This window comes from Eulemur rufifrons, unplaced genomic scaffold (assembly GCF_041146395.1).
Source record: "Eulemur rufifrons isolate Redbay unplaced genomic scaffold, OSU_ERuf_1 scaffold_123, whole genome shotgun sequence".
Lineage (NCBI taxonomy): Eukaryota > Metazoa > Chordata > Mammalia > Primates > Lemuridae > Eulemur > Eulemur rufifrons.
The window spans coordinates 128,391-146,589 of record NW_027182905.1 but is presented as its reverse complement, the minus strand read 5'-3'; the positions used below and the strand labels follow the sequence as shown (position 1 = coordinate 146,589).

General features: G+C 38.1%; 1 protein-coding gene across 1 annotated transcript; it reads right to left on the bottom strand.

The window, feature by feature from the left end:
- Positions 1-5,483: 5,483 nt before the first annotated feature.
- On the bottom strand, positions 5,484-15,990 carry LOC138379696 (uncharacterized). The gene is made up of 4 exons (XM_069464825.1): positions 15,879-15,990; positions 15,168-15,753; positions 14,152-14,228; positions 5,484-5,576 (listed from the first exon to the last, which is right to left on the bottom strand). Exons 1-3 carry the CDS (start codon positions 15,988-15,990, stop codon positions 14,159-14,161), a joined length of 768 nt encoding a protein of 255 aa, XP_069320926.1. The 3' UTR covers positions 5,484-5,576; positions 14,152-14,158.
- Positions 15,991-18,199: the final 2,209 nt, after the last annotated feature.

Genomic DNA, 18,199 nt, shown 5'->3' with positions numbered 1-18,199 from the left:
CTTTGTTCTTCTTGTACATGTGTGTAGGCACGTAGCCCTCCTCAAAAAGGGTATAAAATCCCTGTACAACTTCAAGTCGGGGCCACTCTCTGTTATTGTTTGGTGGACAGAGGTGGTCGCCGGCCGGCTAATAAAGACTCCTAAACTGGCATTAAATTCTCTTGTGATCTGCTTGCGCGCTTCCACATTATAACATATAGTAAAAATATAAATCATTAAGCTTCCAAATGATATTTATTTGGTTAGTAACACAATTCTGAGTTATAAAAGCTGCACAAGCACTTATGGAACTTGCTATAATACACACAGACACATACACATATTGTGGCAAACTAATTCATTATTTTCAAATCCATGGATTAATCATTTTCTCTAAATCTTTCATTTATTATATTGGTCCTATTTTTTCTTACTCTGCCCAAAATACAATTTCTGCTCTCCAAAGTTTCAGAACATGTGTAATACACATGAAAGGAAGAAATGGGTTATGAGGACTGAACTCTGATCTTTTTCTTTGCTTCCCGCAAAAAAAAAAAAAAATCCTTTTGTAAGGGAGCCTGGTGAGTCATGCCTACAAATGATAAATCTCAGTAAACAGGCTGTTATGACGTTTATTTCCCAAAGTGAATCTGGTATAGCATCACATGAAAGATAGAAGACCCTTATCTTAATTCAAGCATTCCTTTCTGCAGATTCCTGGTCTTTTGGACAAAGCCTAACTCTTTCAGCCAATTGTCAACTAAAGCATCCCGAAACCCACCTATGACTTGTAAGTCCCTGCTTTGAGATGTCCCACCTTTTTGGGCCAAACCAATGTAGGCCTTCCATGTATTGATTTGTGACTTTGCCTGTAATTCCTGTCTCCCCGAAATGTATAAAACCAAACTGTAACCCAGCCACAGCAAGTCCACTTGCTCAAGGCTTCTTGGGTGTGGCTCCAGGTCATGGTTGTCAAATTTGGCTCAGAATAAACCTCCTTCAATTATCTTCCAGAATTTGTTTTTTTTTTTTTTTTCATTGACAGGATGCACTGAAGTACTAATCCTCACAGTGGAGAGTGGGCCTGGGGAACCAAAGCCTGGGTTTGAGCCTAGTCCAAAGCAGCCTCTTCTGATATCTCTAATGTCTTCAGTACATATATTTTTTTTCAGAGTATGCCCCAGTCACTTATATTGGGTTGACAACCACATGGCAACTACATGAGTGGATACCTTGGAGTAGAGCCCCTTTTGACTTACAGTGATTTCTCCCATCAGGGCTAAGGTAGCAGCAGCTAGAGATTCACTCCAAGAGATCATTTGTTTTTGTTTCTGCCAAGGCCAAAATACAGCTCTCTCTTGAGTTTCCTCAATCTTCTCAACTTTTTGGCTTGATATTAAGGTTTATTTTGCTGGAAAACCCCTCTAAGGAGTTTTGCTCGCTTTCAAACAGGAAGGCGAGTTTCCCTGCTTCCGTGGTGATAGAGAGTAAGTTCAGCTTGGGCCCCATCTCCAGGTAAGGAGCTGATCTGAGATTTCCTTTTAGACTTTTCTAGCTGAAGGTAAGGTTTATTGTTAGCTGGCTGTAACTTCTATTTATACTTAAAGATCTCAACAATGTATTAATTATGTAGTAATTTCTTCTGTTTTTGGTTTTACTCTGTCTTACATTGGATTTGGCCAACTCTTGGTCAAAACTGACAGAAGGTCTAAATTATGGAAAATGAGGCCTCTAGAATTGACTAAACCTCCCACAGTTGCAATACATCAGCCAGTTAGAAAAATTATAGTATTTTACCCTGAAATATATTTCTTTGACATACTCTGAGGTGGCTGGCACAGAAATAATGCTACAAACCTCTCATCTGTGGGAGAAAATTTACATTTATAGAGGATCTCCATTAATACAGCCAGGACTTTATTTACCCAATCTAGGAAAGAATAAGTGAGAATCTGGCACCTTTAAAGGACTTAAAAAAAAATTTATTACCTATTCTCTGTGAGGGCTACTAACTGTGAGGCTTTACTTGCATAACAAGACCACCTTGGCTAGCCTCTCTTCTCTCTTGCAAACCTGTTTTGCTACTTCTAAACCCCCATTCTTAAAAAACAAAAACAAAAGAAAAAACAAACAAAAAAACCCCTCTGTACTTCATTGAGGAATTAAGTTTCATTCTAAAGGCTCCTGTGTATACACGTTAAAAATTAATTTAAATGCCTTTTTCTCCAATGAATGAATCTACCTCATGTCTGATTTTTCAGAGAAACTTATGGGGGAAAGGGCCTTGCTCCCTACAGTTTAAAGCCACTCTGTTTCTTCTGAAAAGCTACAGTAGTGAAAATCCAAAAACCTGGCCAGCTGGCAAAAAGGGCAAGAATTTCTTACCAGCCAGGCTCCTGGCCTTGTTCTCTGTTAAACAAAAGACAAAAATCAGTATTTGCAAGGCTTTGATTAATGTAAGAAAAAGGATTTGTGTGATTAGTCTTGGTACAACAACTCTGGTGTAGTTTTTATAATTGTTTTTTTTAATATATATATTTTCTTTTTAATTATGGGTACATAATAATTGTATATCTTTATAGGGTACGTGTGATGTTTTGATACAGGCATACAATGTGAATTAATCAAATCAGGGTAATTGGGGTATCCTTCACCTCAGGATTAAGATGTTTTATCATTTCTTTGTGTTAGGAACTTGCCAATTCCACTCCTTTAGTTATTTTAAAGCATATCTAACTTGTTGTTAACAGTAATTTTGTTGTGCTATCAAATCTAATTGTCTAGCTACCTTTTTGCACACATTAACCATACCCACTTTTTATTCCCCACTCCCTGCTACCCTTCCCAGCCTCTGGAACCGTCTTTCTATTCTCTGTGTCCTTGAGATCAATTGTTTTTAATATTTAGCTCCCACATATGAATGAGAACATGGGAGATTTGTCTTTCTGTGCTTGCCTTATTTCACTTAACATAACATACTCCAGTTCCATTCATATTGTTACAAATCGCAGGATTTCATTCCTTCTTTTGGCTATGTAATATTCCGTTGTGTATATGGACCACAATTTCTTTATCCATTCATCGGTTGATGGACACCTAGGTTGATCCCAAATCTTGGCTGTGGTGAATAGTGCCTCAATAAACATGAGAATACAGATAATCTTTTCAGCATACTGATTTCCTCTCCTTTGGATATTTACCCAGCAGTGAGATTGCTGGGTCATACGGTAGTTCTATTTTCAGTTTTATGAGGACCTTCCATACTGCTCTCCATAGTGGTTGCATTAATTTGCATTCCCGAAAAGAGCATACAAGGGTTTCCCTTTCTCCACATCCTCATCGGCATTTGTTACTGCCTGTCTTTTTGATAAAAGCCATTTTAACTGGAGTGAGATGATATCTAAATGTAGTTTTGATTTGTGTTTCTCTGATGACTAATGATATTGAGCATTTTTTCATAACATATTGGTCATTTGTATGTCTCTTTTGAGAAATGTCTATTCAGATTCTTTGGCTATATTTTAATCAGATTTTTTTATTTTTTCCTGTTGAGTTTTTGGAGCTCCTTATATATTCTAGTTATTAATCCCTTGTCAGAAGGGTAGTTTGCAAATATTTTCTGACATTCTGTGGGTTGTCTGTTCACTTTCTTGATTGTTTCCTTTGCTCTACAGAAGCTTTTTAACTTGATGTGATCCCATTTGTCCAATTTTACTTTGGTTGCCTGTGCTTAGGGGATCTTACTCAAGAAATCCTTGCCAAGACCAATGCCTTGAAGCATTTCCCCAATGTTTTCTTTTAGTAGTTTCATAGTTTCAGGTCTTATATTTAAGTCTTTAATCCATTTTTATTTGATTTTTGTATGTGGCAAGAGATTAGTGTTTAGTTTCATATTTCTGCATAAGGACATCCAGTTTTCCCAGCACGATTTATTGAAGAGACTGTCCTTTCCCCACTGTACATTCTTGGTAACTTTGTCAAAGATAAGTTCACTATGTTCAGGCTACATACATTGCCTTTGCCACCCAAGTCAGAGCTTTAGGCATGTCTGTCCCCCAGACAGTGCACACTGCACCCATTAGATGTGTATACACCCATCTTTGTCTTTCATTACTTTTGTTGATTTGAAGACTAAGTTATCTGAAATCAGAACTGCCACCGCAGCTTTCTTTTGGCTTTGGCTTCCATTTGGTTGAAATATTGTGAAATATTGTTTTCCATCCCTTCAGCTTGAGTCTGAATGCATCCTTGTGGGTTAGATGTGTTTCCTGAAGACAGAAGATACTTGGCTTGTGTATGTTTATCCATTTGGCCAGCCTATGTCTCTTTCGTGGGAAGTTTAAGCCATTCACATTTGAGAGAATTGATAAGTGGGGCAGATTTCTGTTCACCCTGTTGAGTTGAACTTTGTTGCTCTGTTTTCTCTTTTGAGCCATTGTGGTATCTGGCCTTTGACCTTTAGCTTTTGGATGATTTTACATTGGTGAGTGTTTATTGTGGGGATCCATGTGTAACACAATTTCAGGGATGTGGAAACGGCCCAAGTGATCACCAATACAAGAGTGGATTAGTGAAGTGTGATGTATGTATACGATGGAGCTTTCTGCTAAGCCACAGAGGGCAGTGGTGATCTAGCGCCTCTTGTATTGTCCTGGATAGAGCTGGAGCCCATTCTACTGGGTGAAGTATCACAAGAATGGAGGGACAAGCACCACATGTCCTCACCACCAAGTTGGTATTGACTGATCCACACTTAGGTACACATATAGTGGTAAGATTCATCAGGTGTTGAGTGGATGGGGGGAGGTAGGGATGGGTGTATACACATCTAATGGGTGCAGTGTACACTGTCTGGGGCACAGGCATGCTTGAAGCTGTGACTCGGGTGGCAAGGGCAATGTATGTAGCCTGAACATTTGTACCCCCGTAATATGCTGAAATAAGAAAAAAAAAAAAAACTTAAAAAGAAGTCCTAAGCAAGAGTTCAGTAGGCCACACAAACCAAGCTAAGTTCTAAAAATATTCCAAAAACTTTCCAAAGTTATTTCTTCTTTCCACTAATGTGATAACCTGCAGAGCAGTTCATTTACGTGGATTTACCACTAGAAAATGTTTCTGAAGTTTTTTACACTCTGCTGACATATAGAATGGGATGGTGTATTTCTCTTTTATTATGTTTGCTTACAGTTCCTTTGGGGAGGGAGCAAGGAAAGAAAAGTAGTGAGTCAAGTTTTAGGTTAAAAACAACAAAAAAATTACTGAAACCCCTAAACTGATATAATGCTAAAAATATAAACCCATGTAATTTTATGAAACTCTTTTTAGTTTTGTATAGTACATTGATGCAACTGTTTCCTACACCTTAAGGTTTGCCTTACCAAAGGGAAGGGTGCCAATGGCCAGCAGAGAGAGGATCACCCCGAGGCTCCACACATCAACCTCAGGGCCATGACATCTCTTGCACTGGAAGAGCTCGGGGGCCGTGTGTGGAGCAGTGCCGCAAAGGTTTCCAGTTGAGTGCCCAAAGTACATTCGTTGCTGAGGCTGAAATCTGTTATTTTGGTGTTATACTTGTCATCTAATAACAGATTCTCCAGCTAGAGGGAAAACATCAAGACAAAAATAAAATTTAACTGAAATTAGGCATTTCATAAAAAAGCTTTTGTAATGATATAAAGTTAATATCTCCTAATTAATGAAATGAGAAAACATTTTTTTAGAGAGAAAAAAGGGGAGATAGATTGGAACTCCTAATTTTATAACATTAAGAATCAATAACAGATTTGAAGTGCTAGAATAATAATCATTAATTCTTATACTAATTTAAACATCAAATGCCCCAAGATCAAGAAAATTTTTGACAGGCTTTTTTCATTTGTTTGTTTTTTAGAGACAGGATCTCACACTGTCACCCAGGCTGGAGTGCAATGGTACAAGCACAGCTCACACTGCAAAATCAACCTCCTGGGCTGAAGCAATCCTCCTGCCTCAGTCTCCTAAGTAGCTGGGACTACAGGTGCATGCCACCATGCCTGACTAATTTTTTATTTTATTTTTCTTGTACAGATAGGTTTTTTATGTTGCCCAGGCTGGTCTTGAACTCCTCACCTCAAGTGATCCTCCTGCCTTGGTCTCCCAAAATGCTAGGATTACAGGCCTGAACCACCACTCCCCACCTATTCTCTTAATACAAAATCTTACTCATTTCCTGGATCAAGATGAGTACTATTTCTTTTAGAGGGAGATCTCCCCGTGTTTAAAATGAATGATCCAGAGAGTTTCTTTTATACCAAGCTCAACATTTTTATATGTTCTTTACACTAGATTTATATTAAATACTTATGGATTAAGCAAGAAAGACTAAAAGAACTCTTTCTTTTAAAAAATCTGAGTGTTTTGAACTTCCACATTTAGCTATGAAGGAGTGACTAGTTTTGTATTTTCTCTTTAACCATCAACAATTCAAATTCTGAACAAAATATATGAAGCAAACGTTTTCAGGCATTGGATGACAGAAAGCATGGGCCATAATCCTTTAAAGAAGGGGAACAAGTGAAGTGAACTCAACTTTTCCTCTGTGTTCTGCCCACAGATGCTCCCTGGACTACAGAAGATAGAGCCCAAGTAGAGACTAAGAGGCTTCTGAAGCAGCTGAGAAGGTTGGAATTTGTAGGACAAGGAACCATTGAGGAGGCATTGTATTAACAGGAGAAAAGAGGAGAGAAATGCTTACGAGGTAATTCCTCTTGGAGCCTTGGCTGAGGATGGAATGTATGTACACAGGGCATGGATCTGCAAGACACAGCAAAAGCAAAAAGTGACAGGACTGAAAGGAGAAGTAGACAAGTGCAAATTATAGCTGGAGATTTTAATCACTCTTTCAGCAACTGACAGAACAAAAAGACAAAATAAAATCATCATGGATATGAAACGTTTGAGCAGTACTATCAGCCAACTTGACCTACCTGATGTTTAGAGACACTAACCCAACAACTGAAGAGTCCACATTCAAGTACACATGGAATGTTCAGCAAGATAGACTACATGCTGGGCCATAAAATATATCTCAAATTTCAAAACATTGAAATCATATAGAGTCTGTTCTTTGACCACAGCAGAATGAAACTGGAAATGAGTCTAACAATAAAATATTTTTAAAAAATAAAGCCCAAATATTTTGAATATTAAACAACAGACCTCTAAGTAACCCATGGGTCAAAGAAAAAACCCCAAGAGAAATTTTAAAATATTTTACACTGAATGATAATGAAAATACAACATATCAAAATTTTTGAGATGTAACTAACACAATGCCTAGGGAGAAATTTAAAGCCTAAAATGATTATATTAGAAAGGAAGTAAAGTTTAAAATCAGTGATCTTAGTGTACACTTTAAGAGGTCGGGGGAGGGGAGGAAAGCAACTTAGAAAGTGACTAGAAGAAAAGAACTAATAATAGTAATAAAAAAGATAAATCATAGAAATAATAAATCAAGTTATTTAAAGCAAAACATCAATTCTTTGAAAAGATTAATAAAATTAAGACAAACTGATAAAGAAAAAAATAGAGAAGAGACAAATTACAATTATCAGGTATAAAAAAGGAGACATCACAAGAAATTCAATAGGATGAAAGATAGTAAGGAAATATTATAATAGGCTTTATGCCAATAAATTTGACAACTTAAGAAAAAATGCACAAATTCTTGAAAAAAACTACTTTTACCAAAACTGATACAACGAGAAATACAAAATCTGTACAACTCTATAATTGCTAAAGAAATTGAATTGGTAATTTTAAAAAACCTCTCAAGAAGAAAACTTAAGTCCGGGTGATTTCACTTGTGCATTCTGTCACAAATCTAAGGCAGAGGCCAGATGGTGGCTCACACCTGTAATCCTAGCACTTTGGGAGACTGAGGTGGAAGGATCACTTGAGGCCAGGAGTTCAATACCCTCCTGGGCAACAGAGCAAGATCCCATCTCTACAAAACAACGGAAAAATTAGCCAGGTGTGGTGGCGAGGGCCTGTAGTCCCTGCTACTCAGGCAGGTGAGGCAGGAGGATTGTTTAAGCCCAGAAGTTTGAGATTGCAGTGAGCTCTGATGACGCCACTGCCCCTTCAGCACGGGGAACAGACTGAGGATTGTTTCCAAAAAAAAAAAAAAAAAAAAAAACGAAAACAAAAAAACCAGTTGATTGGTTAAAAATCAATGTAATTCACCATATTAACAGAATGAAGGGAAAAAGTTATATCTCAATAGATACAGAAAAAGTATTTCACAAAATTCAATATCCACTTATGAAAAACTTCAGCAAACTATAAAAGAAGAGAATTCTCTCAATCTGATAAAGAAAATCTACAAAAAAATTGTAGCTGACTTTATACTTAATGATTGAAAGACTGAATGCTTCCCCCTGTGACTGTGAACAAGACAAGTATCTTCACTCCTGCTGCTTCTATGCAGCATTGCATTGGATGTTCTAACTGGTTTAATAAAGGAAGAAAAAGAAATAAAAGTTTAAAGGTGGAACAGAAGAAGTAAAAATGTCACAAACAACATGATTGCCTGCATAGGGATTCCTAAGGAATCTAAAAAAAAAAAAAAAAAAAAAAAAAAAAAAAAACGATTGGAAATAGTAAGTGAATTAGCAAGGTTTCAGGACAAAAGAGAAATAATAAAAAAGTTCCTATTTCTATATTATGGCAAAGAACAATTGTAAGTTAAAAAAATCACTGTGATTTAAAATATTGTCAAAAAACATGAAATCTCAGCGATAAATTTAATGAAATAAGCGTAAGACCTGTATACTGACAACTAGAAAGCACTGCGGAGAGAAATTAAAGAAGACCTATTTAGGAGATGTATACATGTTCAGAGACTGACAGACTCAATGTTCTTAAGATGTTAATTATGCTCCCTCACTTCCAGTTATCTCTAGATTGAAAGCAATCCTTATCAAAATCCCAGCAGCATGTAGGTGAACAATGACCAGCTGATTCTCAAATTTATATAGAAACACAAAGGACCTAGAATAGCCAAAATTTTCTTGAAAAGGATGGTCAAAGTCGGAGGACTTACACTTCCTGATTGTAAGGTCTACAATATCACTGCAGTAATCAAGACAGTGATTATTCATATAATGATAACAATTGAACAGAATATCAAGTTCAGAATCAGATCCTCACATATATGGTCAATTGATTTTCAAGGATCAATGCAGGATAGTCCTAAAGGGTGCTGAATCAACATGAGAATATATGCATATAAAAAAAAAACCCACAACCTTTCCCTTATACCATTTATTAATATTTCACTGAATTCTTTTTTTATTTGAGTCAGTTTTAGCATTGATTTTTCTGGGATTTTCCTGGTACTCTATGCCATCATCTGCAATTAGAGGGAGTTTTTTCTTTTATCTTGACTTACTCTTACACCTCTAATTAATTTCTCTTGTCAAACTGCCTGGCTATCACCTGTAGGAAAATGTTGCAAAGTAGTGGAGCTAGTAGGCATGTTTGCCTTGCTCCAGATCTTAGTCGAAAGTGCCTGTGTTGGTTCTGTATTAAATACGGTACTAGTTTTACAACTAAGCTATCTGTATTTTATCATGTTCAAATAGTATCCCTCCAATTTCTATTTCCTGAGTGTTTTTATCATGAATTGGTATTGAATTTTGGTAAGACTTTCCCTGTATCTCTGGAAATAATCAAATAAGTCATGTCTTAGATGTATTAATATGGCATATATTATTAGGTGTCCTCATATTGAACCAACCTTCCATTCCTAGAATAAATTCGACTTGGTAATGGTGTAGTACCTTCTTACTATGGTGTTGGATTTTCTGATAATATTTTCTTTTGAGTGATACTGGTGTCAATTTTCTGTCTCTATACTGTCATTACCCAGTTTAAATATCAGTGTCACATTTGCTTCATAAAAATAATTAAGAAGTTTTTCTTCTTTCAAGGTTCTGGAGCATTGAGACTATCTAGTCTTTGAATGTTTGGTAGAATTCTGTGAAACCATATGGACTTGGAGATTTGTTGGGATAGTTCCTTAAATAACTTCCTCTGTATTTCTATGGAAATTGTCTATTTAAGTTATCTAACTCTAATGTGCTTAATTTCAGTAATCTGGTTTTCCTTAGGAAATTATCCATTTCACTTAGGTTTTCAAATTTATTTCAGTACAGCGGGGATAACTCAACTCTATCACATTATTTTCTAATTATACATAATTTATTTGTGTAGAGCAGGGATCAGCAAACCTTTCCTTAATGGGCCACATAGTAAATATTTTAGGTTATAGGCCAGATGACCTCTCTCTTTGGTACTCAACTTGCCATTGTAGTCCAAAAGCAGCCACAGACAATATGTAAATAAATGGGCATGGCTGTATAACTTTACTTACAAAAACAGCCAGCCAGTCTATGGGCTGTAGTTGGCCAACCCTTGACAAAAGTGCAACAAAGTACTCTCTTATGATTTTTAAAATTTGTTTTAATAATGATTTCTCCCTCATTTTATAGGTTGTGCTTTCTCTTATTTTCTCTTGTCAAACTGTATGGCTATCACCTGTGGGAAAATGCTGCAAAGTAGTGGAGATAGTAGGCATGTTTGCCTTGTTCCTGATCTTAGTAGAAAATGTCTATGTTGGTTCTCTATTAAATAAGATACTAGTTTTACAACTAAGCTAGATGTATTTCCTTTTTTTTTTTTTTTTGAGACAGGGTCACACTCTGTCACCTGGGCTAGAGTATAGTGGTGTCATCATAGCTCACTGCAACCTCAAGCTCCTAGGCTCAAGCAATCCTCCTGCCTCAGCCTTCCAAGTAGCTGGGACTACAGGCACTCGCCACCATGCCCAGCTAATTTTTTTCTATTTTTAGTAGAGACGAGGTCTCGCTCTTGCTCAGACTGGTCTCAAACTCCTGGCCTCAAGTGATCCTCCCTCCTCAACCTCCCAAAGTGCAAGGATTACAGGTGTCAGCCACCATGCCCAGCCTCTCATTTCTTCTTTATCAAGTTAGTTAATATTTTATCTCTTTTGTTGTTTCAAAAAGCAAATATTTTTATCAACTAGATATTGTTTTCCTATTCTTCTCTTCATTAATTTCTGCTTTTATTTTATTTCCTTCCTATTTTTTTTTTCATTTACTTTGTTCTTTTTGTTTTCTAAACTGGAAATTTAACTCACTTATCTTCACTTTTATTAATAGATGTTTTTTGTGCACTGACTTCCTCTAATCAATGATTCAAAGACATCCCTTATATTCTGATATGTAGTGTTTTCAATATCATTATTTCTTAAAAATTCTGTAATTTCAGCATGTATTTCTCCCTTTGCCTAGAAGTTATTTAGAAGTTTTAAAATTTCCAAGTGACGGACCTTTCTGACTTTTATTTTTGTTAGTAAATCCTAGGTTTATGACATTGTATTACTAACAAGAGTGTTAGTTGTAATATTTCTATTTCATGAATGTTACTGTTGTGCCCTTTGTGACCTAATACTTAATCAGTTTTTGTGAATAAGCCATATAGTCTCCATAACCAGGGAGCAAATTTTATGTACATATACCTCCATAAGATAAAAATTTCACAGTGTCCTTTGTCACATTTAATGCTTTGGGGATTGAGTTCTATTTTTTTGATATCACAATTGCTACTCCTGCTCAATTTTTGTTTCCATTTATGTGATATGCTTTTGTCCAATAGTTTATGTTTAGCTTCTCTGAATCACTTTATTTTAGATATGTCTCTTGTCTCCTCAAAGTTTTTGTTTTTATAAGCCAAACTGAAACTAATGTACTTGGTCTCAAATTTTCTACTTACGCATATTGTTATATTACCTTATTATAAGATGTATATTACTTTCTCATTTATTTTTTAGAAGTTAGAGAGCAGGGATTGGTATTTCTATTTTTGTTCTACTGATTACTTCCACACTTAAATTTTCACAATACCCTTAGTTATTCCACTGTCTTATTTAACCTTTTACTATCTGGTTTGTCAGCATTTTTTTCCCCCTCAGTATTCTTTAAAACCCACCTATTACCAACACATTATCCTCTTTTCTCCTCCCATCTTTTTAGTTGCAATATTGTACTTTCTTACAATATGCAACAGTTAGACATTAGTCTTCTACACTGGTCCTCACCTTCTTAATCCTTTTGCTGAAACTTTCCCATCATCAATTGTTTGGATGAAGCTCACCCTCTAATATATTCCTCAGAAATGGCTGGTGGATACAGAAATTACCCAAGTTCTTGTATGTTGAAAACTTTTTTTCTACAGCTTTGCTATTTGCAGGATATCTCAATTGGCTATAAAATCCATAGTTCACACTTTCCTTGAGTTTTAAAAAAGATACACCTCCATTGTTGCCTTGCTTTGTATGTCAGTTTTGCAATGTCTGATGCTTTTTGTAAGTTTGCCTTTGCCTTTTTAAGTTATGTGTTCTTTTTGACTGGAAGACTTGATGATTTTATCTCTTAAATCTACCAGTTTTACTAAGACATATCTCAGAGTTGATAATTATGGGTTAATTTTTCCCGGTACCCAGTAAGTCCTTTCAGTTAGTAGATTTAGGTTTTTTTCCATTTCTGGAATTTTTTCCTAGATTATATTTTTAAATAGTAATTCTGTTCCATTGCTTTTTCTTCTTCAGGAACTCTGATAATATGAACATTATGTCTTCTTTGCCTGTCTTCCATTCCCAATACTTTCTCTGACTCATTTACCTTTTTATGTCATTTTCAATTCTCTTGGTTGTTTTCATACCTTTCTTCATTTCCCTTTATTAAATTTTTATTTGAACCTATTCTCCCTTGACTATCTCATCTTTGTTGACTTATAATTTGTCTTTTCTTCCATTTCTTCCCTGCATTTCATTAATTTTTTTCATTTCTCTCTTTTTCATCATTTCCATTCTTAGTTTTAAAATTTCTAATCCAAAGTGTTTTTAAACCTTCAAATGCTTGTTTGAGTACACTCAATTCTGTGTGGAGTGTAGACTTACAGGTTTCCTTCTGTTTCCTGGTTGTTTTCTGGGGAGAGGTAGGTAGTCTCCCAGGGAGATTTGTATAAACAGTTGTTTGCTGATTTTCTGCAGTAAGTTCTCTTTGGATTTTATTTCCTCTTGTTCATTTTTGTGACACTTGGGAGGACGGGGGTGGTAGTTTACAAGATTATCCAGTTTAATGTCATCCTAGCAAAGCCCACATGAAGCCTTTCATAGTGCTGCAAGTGTTGCTACTGTAAATGTTAGCAATGAGGATCCGGGGGCACAGATTTGGCAGTTACCTCAAAAGGAAACCAAGGTAGAGTTGAAATAACTAACCAAATATTTGAAGGGGATACAAGGGTAGGATCAAGAATGGCAGAACACAGATGAGGTGGTGTGAAATATAGTGAATTTCACTATAATGTGCACAATTGTTCTATTGTATTATCGTGGAGCAGTGCTTCTCAAAGTGTAGTAGGCAAGCAGGAATTGATCTGTGAGCTTTATGCTATCCAATCAGTATAGAAAATGGAAATTAAGTGTTTAGAAATGTTCATAAGTTGATAGTAATTTTATGTCTGTTGAATTTAATAAAAAAATTGAACTCACATTGTCTGTTTTAATTTCTTTTTTAATGATTCTTGTATAGTATTTTACAAAAGTATGAATCTGTCAAAGAGTAAAAATTTTAAAAACTGATCCTTTACCACAGATAGTTCAAGAACACTACCAGAGTATTTAGCTTGCACCCCAAATTTAAGTAGATTAACTCTACCTTTGTAAATACATGTTAAAAAATAAACACAAATTTGAATATGGACTGGAATATTAGAGATTAACTATTTATTGTTAATTTTCTTAGGTTTACTAATACCACACTAATTATGTAGGAGAATGATATTTTGTAGATATGTAGGAGCTACCTGCTGATATATCTGGGGGTAAGTTATCATGATGTCTGCAACTTGTTGAATGGTATAAGCAAAAGAAAAGACACACAGCAGGCAACCCATGCACATATGGCTAAAGCAAATATGGCCAAATTAACAGTGGTTGAATTTAAGGAGTGGGTATGTGGATAATGATACTATATTTTCAACTTTTCAAAACATAAAGTAGGAAAAAAATGTTTAAATAGTACATAACAAATGCAAAGTCCTCCATACCCCAAAGTCACCAGGTCAGGATCCTCCAGATGACTTCTGGATCCTCGCCTTCCTCAAAGCATTTCATTTTATCAAGGCTAAAACAAAAAGGGAAAGCAATACTTTAAGGTTGGCCATGCATCTTGTCCAAAGCGAGTCAGGGTTGTGTTCTAAATACATCGCTGTATTAAGCAGTCAAATAAAATCCAAAAAGCAACTCAGAGAAGAGGCCAGAACTCAAGGCAATGATTTCCATGCTGATTATTTTATGAAAAGCATAAATAGCCCATGAAGGCAACCAGTATCATTAAATAGAGAAAGAGATCATAAAAAGTTATTTGTATATTTTCAATCCAAATAAGGCACTTGTGGGGGAAATCTCAGTAATAGCATACCCAGGAGATCCCCACAAGAAACCATAGTTAAGCAAGGTTTTAACATTCCAATGATTAAATCTCCTGGAGCCTCAACCATGACTCAGGTTCCTCCATTATCAAAGTGCCTGTCAGTGGCAAGCACACGTCGCTGTTACCCTGATTGCTTTTCTTTATTAACAAGCACTTTTTTTAATTTTTTAAATTCAAAATATCCTGTGGGTACAGATTTTTTTTTTAGACATGGCTTGATAGGCTTGAGTTTCTGTCACCCGAATAGTGTTCATTGCACCAGTAAGGTGAGTTTTGCCCTACCCCTCCTTCCCCCTGCCCACTGCTCGATTTCCAATGACTTTTACTTTCCTCTGTGTACTTGTGTGCCCATCGTTAACAAGTACTTTTGAAATTGGAGAATAGAAAAACTATCCTTTGATGAAGCTGTCTTCTTCCTCTACTCCGACTCGCAGAAATTGTGCATCGGGGTCCTGGGACTTCTCCCGGTGTTCCAGGAAGGCTCCAGCCCGCTGAAAGCTTTGAAAGGGCGATCCTCCTACCCCAGGTCTAAACCACACGTCTTCCCAGGGACGAATCCCAGAGGACAGCGGGAGCTAGGCCGCACCCGGTTGTCCACAAACTGCAAGAGCCCCTCGGTCCCGCACTCACCCGCACACCGCCCTCATCGGCCACCGCCTCCAGGCTGCAGCCCAGATCCTGGCCACCGCGGCATCCTCCGGGTCCCAGTCCGCGACCTCTCCACGCCCGGGCAGCGCGGGGGCCGGGGGCTCCCTCAGCGACAAGTCCCCGGCCCCGCGCAGCCGGCCAGGCCACAGCTCCCCAAAGGAGCCCGCATGGAAAGCGGGCGTGTTTAGTTCGGGAAGCTGGTGCTCTGCAAAGTTGCAGCCACCAGTGCTGGCGATCCGGTCCTGCCTGCTGACAACCCCGCCGCAGGTTGAACGGTCCCAGCCGCCTTCAGCCGGTTTCGTTCCACTCCCTCCCTTCCCGGCAACTGCCAGGCGATGAAGGCGTCGCGGAGCCTGATGGGACTTGCAGTCGCCAGCGGGGCCCGGCCTGCGAGCGGTGGGCGGCGCGGGCGGGGCTGCACACACTACATCACAGCCCCGCAGAGCCGCGCCCGGGGCCGTGTTGTCCTCCCTGTCCGGCCCTGTAGGGAGCTGGGGCGGCTCTAGCGCGCTGCGGCAGGTCGGGCTGGGTTCCCGGAGCCGCTGAGTCCCCTGCCCCTTGCAGTTACCTAGCAACACCCCCGCCCCGCCGGTAGGGCGGCCTCGCCTCGCCCTTACCACACCGCCCTGTTGCTCTGGGCCCGAGGCTCCAGGACTTTTCTTTGGCTCCAGGGTTAGCAGGATGCTCTGCTACCGCCCTGCCCTAGAGCCTGAGAGACAAGGGGGCCCAGGGCTGACACCAGGGTCACGACCAGCCCTCCATATCCGGTCCTTTCAGAACCTCCCCAAAAGCCCGAAGTTTGCATGCATGTATGCACATATGCATTGCTGTATGCTGTATGCGTAGTGTTTCAGAAACTCTACTCTGTATCACACACTGTACATTATTAACCCTAATGTGTCTTTTTACAAATCACAACAACATTTCCAAGTAGGGATTATCATCCCCATATTGGTGTTGAAGGAGTTAACTGCCAGGAAATAGAAACAGGATTGGATCTGATCTCAACTGGCCTAGCTTCAAATGGAGCGCCCTCCATCTCTCAGAGACCCCAAAGGACGTGGCAGGACAAACAGAAGAAGCCTGTCTACTTACCTAGTAGGACATAGTCACATGCCATATAATTCACTCATTTGAAGTGTTCATTCAGTGGTTTGTAGTATATTCACAGAGTTGGGCAACCATCACCACAGTGTATTTGAGAACTTGTTTTCCCACTCCAAAAAAGAAATCTGGGTGGGGCTTGGTGGCCCACCTGTAATCCTAGCACTTCTGGAGGCCAAGGCTTGAGCCCAGGAGTTCAAGGCTGCAATGAGCTATATTTGCACTACTGCAACCAATCACCCACGGTTAGTGACTATATTTATGGTAACTCTGTGTTGAACCATTTGAGGAACTGCCAGACTGTTCTTCAAAGTGGCTGCTCCATTTTACATTCCTATCCTTCGGAGTGCTGATTTCTCCACATCCTTGCCAACACCTGTTATTATGTGAATTTTTTATTATAACAATCTGAATGTTGTAAGGATCTTGTATATTAAAAAGAAATGAAGACATGCACAAAAGGTTGTAAAATAAAGAAATATTTTATATGTTTACATTAAAAAGTTTAACAGCTCTAATTGCAGGAATGCTGTGCAATAAAGCTATGCTATTCAGAAGATTAAAAACAAATCTTAATGGATGTCAAATGGTATCTCATTGTGGGTTTGATTTGCATTTCCCTGATGTTATTGAGCATGTTTTTATGTTTATTGATCATCTTCATATTTCTTTTTAGAAATCACTATTCACGTTCCTTACCCATTTTTAAATAAAGTTATTTGTCTTGTTACAGGAGCCCTGGTTTTTATCGGTGCACTATTGTAGGAGAAATTTTTTTTTTTTTTTTGTCTGCCTAGCATTGTTTCTTAGATCTGACCTTCCCTACTCATTTTGGTTCTCTGGGGGTTGGCAATAATAGAATCCTTCCCATTCTGGCCACAGTGATTGATTCAAGGATGAGCAAGTGACTCAATTAGAACTAATCAGAATCTTCCTGTGGGATTTTATCTATTGGCTAAGAAGCTCTTTATCAGTTCTGAGGACCTAAGGATGTGTCCTAGGCACAGACTGTGCCTGCCAGTGGAAAAGTTAGGAGGGGCAGAGGCAAGAGTTTGAGTAAGCAAAGGCAGAGAATGGAGGAAAAAAAAAAGCCAAGTGACTTGGAGCTATTGGGACTGAGGCCATCTCCTCCCCTATACTGGACATTATGTAAGGGAGGCAACATTTTACCTCTACCCTCGTAGGGGTTTTCAACTGGGCCTGAAAATTAAATTTACAGAAGACAGAGCAACAGGACAAAAGCATACAAATTTATTTAATACAAAAGTTTTATGTGGCATAGGATTCTTCATCAGGAAAGGAAGACCCAAGGATGCAGTTAGAATTTAATACTTATTTGCTGAATTGGATGAAGAGTAGTAATTGTGAAAATGTGACAAGGGGCTTGGGATATGGTAGTTAATTGGATAGAGAAGTGACTAGGAAGATAAGGGTTAGATAATAAGGGGTTTCTGTACATATTTCCCTCAGCCTCAACTTTCTAACCTTGATGGTAAAAATGATACTTTCCTTCTGGTATAGGGAGGACATCTTTCACACGGGAATTTCATCTGCTTTTAAGAAAGAGAAAGAAGATCAGAGTGGTCTTCTTGTACCTGATGTTTTTCAAGGGCTTTTAAATCAAAATACTCAATATGCCACAGTGACATATTTTGGGGTGGCATGTTCTTAACTCCTTCACTAGTAATATTTTTAAATCATAAGCTAGTTTGAGTTGGATTCTCTTACAACCTGAAAACCAATAGTCTTCACAGGTCCTGAAAGATATGATCTAAATTCCTTGACAGGGGGAGCTCTCACTCCAGAGAATGAGGTCATGCTTCAGGCGGAACAAAAAATTGGGTCTAACATATATCTAGGATTTCATATTACAACATCGGCTTCAGGAGTGGAGACCACAGAGGTTCCTG

Bases quoted from the DNA above. Each gene is read 5' to 3' on its own strand.
- LOC138379696 (XM_069464825.1), bottom strand. From the start codon at position 15,990: ATGCAAACTTCGGGCTTTTGGGGAGGTTCTGAAAGGACCGGATATGGA. The intron at 15,754-15,878 runs GTAGCAGAGCAT...GGGTGTTGCTAG, and splicing joins TCAGGCTCTAGGGCAGGGCG to GTAACTGCAAGGGGCAGGGG. The intron at 14,229-15,167 runs GTGAGTGCGGGA...TTTTTGTTTTAG, and splicing joins CCGATGAGGGCGGTGTGCGG to CCTTGATAAAATGAAATGCT.